The sequence below is a fragment of the Platichthys flesus genome, chromosome 15 (genome assembly GCF_949316205.1).
Source record: "Platichthys flesus chromosome 15, fPlaFle2.1, whole genome shotgun sequence".
NCBI classification, from domain to species: domain Eukaryota; kingdom Metazoa; phylum Chordata; class Actinopteri; order Pleuronectiformes; family Pleuronectidae; genus Platichthys; species Platichthys flesus.
The window spans coordinates 752,210-762,608 of record NC_084959.1 but is presented as its reverse complement, the minus strand read 5'-3'; the positions used below and the strand labels follow the sequence as shown (position 1 = coordinate 762,608).

Below are 10,399 nucleotides of genomic sequence, written 5' to 3'. Positions count from 1 at the left end.
TCACACAGATCTCTTACCTCTTCTTCTCTGGTGTTTGTCTATTGGGTGACGTTTGTAAAGCAGCTCACGCTGAAAATAACAGCAACATTTTGTCACATTTAGCTTCAAACCATGTTTAAAAAACTGGTGTGAATTTTTGAGACTCACTTTTTTGCACCTTTACAACAATATTTTTTAAGATATTTTAAATATTTAAATCCAAATGTTAAATGTTACACTTAAATGTTAAATGTTACATCTAAATCTAAATCTAAATCTAAATCTAAATGTTAAAATTAAATCTAAATCTAAATGTGAAATCTAAATGTTTAATCTAAATCTAAATGTTAAATCTAAATGTTAAATCTAAATCTAAATGTTGAATTTAAATCTAAATGTTAAATCTAAATCTAAATGTTAAATCTGAATTTAAATCTAAACGTTAAATCTAAATGTTAAATCTAAATCTAAATGTTATTTCTAAATGTTTCGGGTGAAAGTAAATATTTAACTAATATAATCAAATGCCGGTAATAGGAAGTAACAAAATAAAAGCTTGAGGAGTTCAGAGTGTGTTTATAGTGGCAAATAACAAATATATCTTAACTGGGGAAATGGACTCTTGGACATGGATTATCGTGATATTAACTACATAAAATACCATACACGTTGGGAGAAACTTAAGAGTACTTTGAGTTTATAGTGTCACTTTTATGAAGGATGCGGGACTTATGACCTGTAGCCACTATAGACGGCCACAAGGGAGTGCACTTTGACTGATCTATCATGTTTTTCTCACTGCAATGACTTTATCATTTATTTATAAAAAAAATGTATCTGTTCTAATTCTACTCATCCGTAATTCATATATCGGTAATTAGAAATGTTAAGTACTTTGTTTCCAATTACTGATATATATTTTCCCGTCTTTTGTCCATAACATCATGTAAATTAGTTCATACAGTGTCACCTTCCACTACTGAAGGTGAGCTCATCAGTCAAGGGAATGAAAATGACAGACTGCAAGAAAGTCCACCGCGTCAAAGAAGAAGTAGGTTAAAACACTTGTCAAATCTGGACTTGGTTCCCGGGCACTGTGCTATGGTTGCCCTCTGCTCCTCTGCTCACAACACCCCTGAGTACAAGACAGTCGTGTAGTGTGAACAGTACAGTGATCTTAAGACGTTGAAAGTCATGTAGTGTGACCAAAGCTTAACGTTAAATGCCAACCTGACAGAATTTAAGCACCAGTTTGTTTTTTGTTTTTGTTTTGTCAACCTCAACTGGATCACTGTAAGCAACCTGTAAACTGTATTTGGATTGGATGTCTTGATTCATCTACCTACATGTCATTATAATAGGTGTAGACTGAGCTTAGTAGCACAATTCAGTCATTTGTACTAAAAGGGAGAGGCAACTCTCAAAACTAGCTCATCTCATTCAGTTTTGCTTCACCCTAAATCCTTAAAGGCTGCCTTTTAAAGGAAACACACTTAAAAGATGGAATAAGGGTTAAGTTGCACTTCGATAAAATGAGATTAACATCATTACAAAAATATTTCCCTTTGACCTCCTTTCTTTATGTAGTGCGGAGTACAGTGCCTTCACCACCGAGGGACAGTGAGGCCAGATGTCAGGAGACAGAGAGCAGCACTCGAGATAGTGAAAATCAGGGCCAGGCAGGGGACCCGAGACAATTGTTTCCTTATAATGTGGCAGAATTTGTGTAAGATATTGTTTGGGCTTCATAGAAATACAGCAGTTTAGATGTTGGTCTATTTACATTATGAACCTCTGATATAAGTCTCTCTCGCTCTCTCTGGGCTTTCGGCTGAATTTTCTGTTGTCCCTGTTTATCTTTGTTTGCTCAGCACTGTTTATCTGGAGGAAGATGAGGCTCTTGAAGAGGCAACTCTGACCTACTCAAGCTTTTATTTAGTTACTTCCTGTTACCGGCATTTTAATTTGCATAATAGTTAAATGTTTAGTTTCACCCGAAACATTTAGATTTAGATTTAGATTTAACATTTAGATTTAGATTTAACATTTAAATTTAACATTTAAATTTAACATTTAAATTTAATATTTAGATTTAAATCTAAATTTAACATTTAGATTTAGATTTAGATTTAACATTTAGATTTAGATTTAGATTAAACATTTAGATTTCACATTTAGATTTAGATTTAAATTTAACATTTAGATTTAACATTAAAGTGTAACAGTTAACATTTGTATTTAAATATTAAAAATATCTCTAAGTTGTAAATGTGCAAAAAAGTGACTCTCAAAAATTCACACCAGTTTTTTAAACATGGTTTGAAGCTAAATGTGACAAAATGTTGCTGTTATTTTCAGCATGAGCTGCTTTACAAACGGCACCCAATATTTGTCAGGTTTTAATCTGTAAAGATGTGTAAACATGATTTGACCAGACTGTCTACTGAGACCTCCCTCTCTCTCTCTCTCTCTCTCTCTCTCTCTCTCTCTCTCTCTCTCTCTCTCTCCTTCTCTCTCTTTCTCTCTCTCTTTCTCTCTCTTTCTGCCTCACTCTCTTCTTGTGTTTGTGTATTGGTGGTTGTTGTGTCGTTTATTCACACAGATTAATAATAAAAGTTAGTTCATCAGATGTGACTCGGATGATTTCTGTTGACCAATGACAGCAACTGGGACACGAAGACGTTTACTCTCCACACAGAGCTGCTGGTTTGTAGTGAATACTGGTTATATACAGTCACTGATCCTCTTTATAAACAGTCTCTCATAGTCTGTATAAACTAAGCAGCCGTTGGCCGTTCCCAGTTTCTCCTGTTTTTCTTGATGATGAAGATGATGACGATGATGATGATGATGTAACGCTCCCCTCGTCCTATCAGAGCAGCAGAGCAGAGTCTGGTGTCTGTGGCTGAGGTAAGATCGTCTCTCTTCTTCTGTGCTTTAAACCTTGTTCATTCTCTTAAATCTTCGTGTTTCTTCTTCGTGTCTGAAAATTAAACTCAAATAAACTGTTTACATTGAACTTTGAACTTTTATTTAACAAAGTCAATAACAAGAGTCCGTCAGTTAGTGTGTGTGCATGTGTGCGTGGGTGGATGTGCACGTGAATCTTCCTGAACTCGTATGTCTGTGGAGACCATTTTAAGCATTGACCCTAAAGAGTGAGGACATTTTGACCGGTCCTCACTTTTATTTGACTGTTTGAGGATTAAGACCTGGTTCCAGGGTTAGAACCAGGTTTAGGTTTAGGTTAAAGTTAGGTTTAAACTTTAAGTTTAGATGGTTAAGGTTAGGGGCTCAGGAATGTAGTATGTAAATGAGTGTCCTCACTAAGAAAGAAATACAAACGTACTGAGAGATGATCAGGTGTAAAGGCCGAATTATAGTCCTGCGACTGCAACCGCGGAAGGCCACGCAGTTGAATCGACGGACTCGTTTTGGTTTATACTTCTCTAACGTGCTGCGCTCGTTGCAACGCAATTCACCGCCAGAACACTATAGGCGGAGTAACGTTGTTTGTCGAAGACAAAACACACAAAGAAGAGAAGTCTTCTTCTTCGTCGACTGTTTATTTATGTCGCCACTCCGGCTCCTCATAGCCTATTTCTGGCAGACAAATCGGCCAGTCAGTGACGGGTTATACAAGTGGTCATACTTTCGGATCTCTTCTGCCAAGTGCTCTTCTGTTTGGTCCATATTCGTTCTTCTAAATCTTCCGTGATTTCCGCGTATTGTGGGACATGAAACCGGAAACTAGACTCCGGACGGGAGTCAAGCCGACCAATCACAAGCCTTGCGGGCTGCGTGAGGCTCGCGTCGTTTTGTCGTATAGTTAGAAAAATTGGCGGACGCACGCAAGCCGCCAGAGGGCTCGAAAGGGGCGTGTTGCGTGTCTTGCGTGCATGTGTGCGTGCAACCCGACTATAATTCGGCCTTGAGTCCAGGTGGTGTTAGTTAGTTGACTAGTTAGTTAGTTAGTTAGTTAGTTAGTTAGTTAGTTAGTTAGTTAGTTAGTTTATCCGATTTTAGTTCGGTTTGGGTTAAAAATGAGAAGCGGCGATGGCTGAAACTCCCAAATTGCCCCTGGTAGTAAAAGTAAAATCCATGGAGGCACTTTATGAATGTGTGTGTGAATGGGTGAATGGAAAAGACGCTCTACTGTAAAGTGCTGTGAGTGTCGTTCAGACAAGAAAGGATCTTTATATTACAGAGCACTCACCATAAAGTATTGGTCCGTTCCTCTCTGGTGTTTCAGGGTCCTTCATCCAGACGTGTGTGACTCTTCATCAACGGACGACAGCAGGTCAGACGTGAACGTTTTCTCCTTGTGGCTGCTCATGTTTTAAAGGTTTCAAATGTGACACTGGAGGAGGAATTAAAGGAGGATTTCTTGAATGCTCAACAGGAAGTGAGTCTGAAAACTCTTCAGGACATTTTTTTACTTGTGTACTGTTTGTTCTTTCTGACAGAAATGGATCCTGATAGTAAGAGAGGTGAGGCTGTTCCACTGTATGAGGGGAAGTATAATGCGTACCCTGAACAGCAGGGACAGTTCGGCCCCTCTGGACAGTTTGGCCCTTCTGGACAGTTCGGCCCCTCTGGACAGTTCGGCCCCTCTGGACAGTTCGGCCCCTCTGGACAGTTTGGCCCTCCTGGACAGGGCGGACAGCCTGGACAGCCTGTTGGACCTGTAGTGGTTGACCATACCACTGTGGAGATCACCACTAAGCCCCCCCGGGACCACTTCATCTGGTCCATACTCAGTCTTTTCTACGCAAACATTTGCTGCATCGGACTGGCAGCTCTCATCTGCTCGATCAAGGTGAGCTCATGTGTGACGTGTGCCATCAGTCATGTCCAAGTCGGCTGTCTTTACAAACAAAGTCCAAGCATTTTTCGTGCAAAATTGTCACACGTTTAAAAATAAACACAACCTCAAGTTGAGTCAGTCACGTTTAAACACTGACACTGAAATCAACTGCACCACAGAAATGAGTTTTCTCCTCCTTGATGTGTGGTCTCTGAGCTGGTAGTCTCAAATAGACTTGGAAACCATCAGGATCAGGATGTTTCTTTTTTCTTTTCGAACAAATGAGACGACAAAATCCTCGCCACTGCTCCATTTAGAACATAAAGAATAATAAAACACATCAGACTCACTCTGCAAGGTTTCAGTGTGTGAGGATTTTTATTGGATGATGGTTTGAAAAATTAAAAATACAGACTTGGTGTGAAAAGACCTTTACTGTGAAGGGAGAAAAGCCTGAAACACAGACTGATGCTCCACCCACACTGATACAGGTCATATTAAAACCTCCTCCATCCACACTCACACACCAACAACATGACTCTCACTGAAACAAGAGGATCAGACTGAGCTCAGTTCAGCTTTTGTAAGTTTTGTGTTTGATGATGAATCAACTTTGAAAATGGAAATGCTTTGGTTCTTTCAGGCCAGAGACCGGAAGATGGTTGGAGATATGGTTGGTGCCCGACACCACAGCTCCACCGCCCGCACACTCAACATCATCAATTCCTCTCTGGTTATCGTCATTATTATCGTTATCGGCTTTTGGGCCCGCAGGTAGTAAACGAGCAGAGACGTCGGCTGTTGCTGCTCGATTCTCTGATCTGTCACATTTTATACATTTCATATCTTAAACATGTGAACACAACTGATTTGTATTTGTGTCTCCAAACAGTTTCATTTGACAATAAAAGAGTTTCCTAACCCGTGAGAATTGATCAACTTCACAATGTTACAGAACATTTCAGACTTAAATCTGAAAGCTACAAAAAGATAAGAACAGTTATGACAGAGCAGATTCAACGTTAATGAATCAGTGACAAGTGAAAACGACACGTGTTCCTGTTAAACCAGCGTTTGAAAACTAAAACCAGAGCGACTCACAATGAATGCTTCAACCGTGAGGGAACAAACCCAGAACAACAAGAATCAAGAAAGTAGAATTTCTTCAAAAAGCCAAACTACAAAGTGCTATAAGTAAGTGACATTTAAATGCTGCTAAACAGTCAGTTTAAACTTCTATTCAAGGTGAAGTTGGAATAGATGTGTTTTAGTTTGCAGCAGAAGATGTGTGGACCTTCTGTCCTGATGTCACTGGGGAGCTGGTTCCACTGTTCAGGAGCTGGAAACACAAAGTGACCAGTGAAAGAAAACCCCTGCAGCTTAAAGGAAGAGAAGAAGAAGAGGCGGATGTGAGTCCAGAGCAACATGGAGGAGGAAGAGAGCGGATGAAGACGAGGCTGGACCTGAAGAAGATTCCAACATCACAACAGATTACAAAACACATGAGTGGTTACAACGAGCTGAATCAAAGTTTTTCTTACAAAATAAAAGCTGCAGCTGCTTCATTCTAATGAGTGTGAGTCGGTGGGAATGTGCCTGTCAGGACATCTTCACTCCAGTTTGTCAGGTTTACCTGACAGCTCGTCCAATCAGAGCAGCTGAATCAGTCTCAGCCTGACGCTCACACAGGTAAGATCTCTTACCTCTTCTTCTCTGGTGTTTGTCTATTGGGTGCCGTTTGTAAAGCAGCTCACGCTGAAAATAACAGCAACATTTTGTCACATTTAGCTTCAAACCATGTTTAAAAAACTGGTGTGAATTTTTGAGAGTCACTTTTTTGCACCTTTACAACAATATTTTTTAACTTAGAGATGTTTTAAATATTTAAATCCAAATGTTAAATGTTACACTTAAATGTTAAATGTTAAATCTAAATCTAAATGTTAAAATTAAATCTAAATTTAAATGTGAATTCTAAATGTTAAATCTAAATCTAAATGTTGAATTTAAATCTAAATGTTAAATATAAATCTAAATGTTAAATCTGAATTTAAATCTAAACGTTAAATCTAAATCTAAATGTTAAATCTAAATGTTTCGGGTGAAACTAAATATTTAACTAATATAATCAAATGCCGGTAATAGGAAGTAACAAAATAAAAGCTTGAGGAGTTCAGAGTGTGTTTATAGCATAGACTGTATATATAGATGGACGGAGGGTCCGTGACGTCACCCATTGGTTTCTGCATAGTGAGAATGAGGCTAGTAGGAGGCGTTCCCCCGGCGCCATCTTGCTGGTGCTTACTCCTCCTCGGTCCTTGTTAACGAATCAATGGGCAAGACGAGGAGCGCGAGTGAAGACTGACAGCCGAGCGATGCTCGCGCAGCTCAGCGTGTCCAGGTTAGCTCAGTGCTAAGGAGCTAGGCTACATGCTACCCGACGCTGCTAACCGGTTAGCGCTGTGCTGTAGCTGGTCGCGATCTTTACGAACTCACTAGAGCAGTGATTCTCAAATGGGGGTATGCGTACCCCTGGGGGTACTTGAAGGTACTCCAGGGGGTACTTGAGATTCTTTTTTTATATATTTAAAATTAGCATCCATTCACAAATCTTTGAAAAATTGTTATTTAACAAATATTCAATAAAATATAAGTGTAAGTTCATGAACTAAATTTCATATTCAGTAGGCTTATCAATTTAATTATCCTAAAAAAACAGAGTCTCCCCCATACCGATGGTTTGACCCAACCTGGCACACGCCACCTGTCATCACCTGTCATCACCTGCCTTGAAAACTTCAACAATGGAGTCGAGTTGAAGTGCAGCAGCAATGCTGCTGAAACACGGAGGGACAAGCACCAAAGAAGGCGAAACCAGAGCAGAGAGCCCCCCCAAACAACACCGTGAGAGCTTGTGCCTCTTCGGAGGGGCGCTAAAACGTAAAAGTTTTCCGTTGGGAAGTTAATGATTCATAACAAGAAGTCCGCGTCTCTACCGGTACCTACGGTGGCCCTGAGAGCTCAACGAACAGCAACTTAAGAAAACACATGCAAGTTGACAAAACACATGCAAGTTGACAAAACACAAGCAAAGTAAGAAAACATCTCCATCAATTTCACAACACAACACAACACATTACAGAAACGCGCTGCAAATAGACACACGCGCTGCAAATAGACGAACGCGCAGCAAATAGAGGCGACAACACAACGGAAGTGTTTCCAGAGGACAGCTAAAAGGGATGGACATAGGAGACACTAAAACGTCCAATACACTATACAATTTCGGTTCCGCACAGGGGTTGTCATCCCGCGGCTCTGGAGCCGAACGCGGCTCTTCTCTACAGTGGCTGTACTGTACAGTGTCGTGCATATTTTTCGCGATCGCTGAACTTAACGAATCAGTTTTCATATTATTAACGTGAACGTAACGATGAATGTGATTAAACGTCACGTTCATTTTTTAAATCATCATCGTATCAGGCCCTCATGAAATACCAGGAGCGGGCGTGGGTGTGTGTGTGTGTGTGTGCGCGTGTGTGGCCAGCGCACCGGGGCTCCGACCCCGCCCACTCGCTCGGAGAGAGCCACAGTGAGCTCTGAAGATGGTCCGATCTAGAGACATGCCGTCTTCTCCTGTTAAACTGAATAAGAAGCGCTAACAAGCAAGCCCCTGTTTGTGAGGAAATGTATTGTCCATAGTGAGCAGGGGTTTGAAACCTTTACTATCAGAAGAGACATTTTGCCCCCTCTTCTGAGCGAGTGGGCGGGGTCGGTGCCCCGAGACCCGAGACCGGTCAGCCCGCTACACACACACACACACACAACACACAAACACCCGCTCCTGGTATTTCATTAGGGTCGATACGATGATGATTGAAAAAAAGTGACGTGACGTTCAATCACGTTCATCTTTACGTTCACGTTAAAAATATGAAACGTGATTCGTTAAGTTCAGCGATCGCGAAACATATGCACAACACTGTACAGTACAACCACTGCAGAGGGACTGAAGAGCCGCGTTCGGCTCCAGAGCCGCGGGTTGCCGAACCCTGTGCGGAACCGAAATTGTATGGTGTATTGGACGTTTTAGTGTCTCCTGTGTCTATCCCTTTTACCTGTCCTCTGGAAACACTTCCGTTGTGTTGTCGCCTCTATTTGCTGCGCGTTCGTCTATTTGCTGCGCGTTCGTCTATTTGCAGCGAGTGTGTCTATTTGCAGCGCGTGTGTCTATTTGCAGCGGGTTTCTGTAATGTGTTGTGTTGTGTTGTGAAATTGATGAAGATGTTTTCTTACTTTGCTTGTGTTTTGTCAACTTGCATGTGTTTTGTCAACTTGCATGTGTTTTCTTAAGTTGCTGTTCGTTGAGCTCTCAGGGCCACCGTAGGTACCCTTTCAAAATAAAAGCAATAATACAAAAGCGGAAATTATTATTTATGCTTTTTGTTTTTTCTGTGGGGAGAGATTAGCCAGCAGTGGCATTAAGCCACCACATCTTCAGCGGTATCTCCAGACAAAACATGAAAGTCATGTTGCTAAGCCACCTGAGTTTTTTAAGAGGAAACTTTCTGAATTCAGGTCATCTCAAGACACGATGCAAAAAAAAGCCTCCCCGAAGCAAACGGAAACAAGCTACCTGTCAGTATTCTTTTCGATCTTTAAAGAAGATATTTTAAGATGATAAATATTAAAAAAATATGTTTTGAGCTAATCTTTTATTTAAAAAAAAGTTAATGATTTATGTTTTGGGAAGAAGTGTTTAGCTATAATTAAGTTCATGAGTTCAGTTTGAGAACATATCTTTATTATGATCCCAAAAGAGGTCACTTTAAGTTGATTATTTTGAGGTGCACAAATCTTTATTTATATTGAGATAATAATAAAAGTCTTTAGTTATTTTTATATCTTTTTATTTGAAATAGTCAAGAGAGACCACTACAAATGAGCAATGTTATGGAAATTGATGGAGTTTTAAATTTGAATGTGTCTAGTTACAAGGCTTAATAAATCACATTACATCTTTCTTTCAACCAAAAATGCTTTGCGCTGGTTAGGGGGTACTTGGCAGAATTTTTTCTTCAAAGGGGGTACGTCACTGAAAAAAGGTTGAGAACCACTGATCTAGTGAAACAAATATATATAAATATAATAACTATTATTATTATTATCAACTACCCTTGCCAGATGTATATAGCCTTAACATTAACAAATAGGGTTAGTCTCGATAATAAAACTAATGCTAAAGAGATAATATAACATCATTTAAGCTTTCATTCCTGTGACCAGGCTTACATATGTGCGCAGTAGTTTTATATGACGCACCAACATTGATCGCTGTAACTAATTATCCCCATGTCTACATTGAAACACTTCTCCACTATGTCTAAAGTGCGCACCGGTTTACTGTGACTAGCATTCACGCTCCATAATGTAGCATGAGGACCGCATCGGGCTGTGCTGCTCAGAGAGGAGCCTACAGGCTATGCGGTGAACACAAGCTTAAACAACATTAGCTTAATCTCGACATAAGCTAACAAGCCATGCATCGTGAGCAACACTACCTGCTAATCATTGCTAGGCTTCTAATATATGAATTAAATAAAAATCGATTTT

The 10,399-nt window shown here is 40.1% G+C and overlaps 1 protein-coding gene across 2 annotated transcripts; it reads left to right on the top strand.

The window, feature by feature from the left end:
* Positions 1 to 2,741: 2,741 nt before the first annotated feature.
* On the top strand, positions 2,742 to 5,711 carry LOC133969261 (interferon-induced transmembrane protein 1-like). Of its 2 annotated transcripts, XM_062405620.1 has the most exons (4): positions 2,742 to 2,889; positions 4,232 to 4,279; positions 4,446 to 4,798; positions 5,430 to 5,711. In XM_062405620.1, the coding sequence occupies exons 3-4, from the start codon at positions 4,448 to 4,450 to the stop codon at positions 5,562 to 5,564; spliced, it is 486 nt and encodes a 161-aa protein (XP_062261604.1). In that variant the 5' UTR covers positions 2,742 to 2,889; positions 4,232 to 4,279; positions 4,446 to 4,447; the 3' UTR covers positions 5,565 to 5,711. The 2 variants fall into 2 exon arrangements, with proteins under 2 accessions (XP_062261604.1, XP_062261606.1); XM_062405622.1 differs by lacking the exons at positions 2,742 to 2,889; positions 4,232 to 4,279 and adding an exon at positions 4,303 to 4,324.
* The last annotated feature ends 4,688 nt before the right edge of the window (positions 5,712 to 10,399 follow it).

Bases quoted from the DNA above. Each gene is read 5' to 3' on its own strand.
- LOC133969261 (XM_062405620.1), top strand. From the start codon at position 4,448: ATGGATCCTGATAGTAAGAGAGGTGAGGCTGTTCCACTGTATGAGGGG. The intron at 4,799-5,429 runs GTGAGCTCATGT...TGGTTCTTTCAG, and splicing joins CTCTCATCTGCTCGATCAAG to GCCAGAGACCGGAAGATGGT.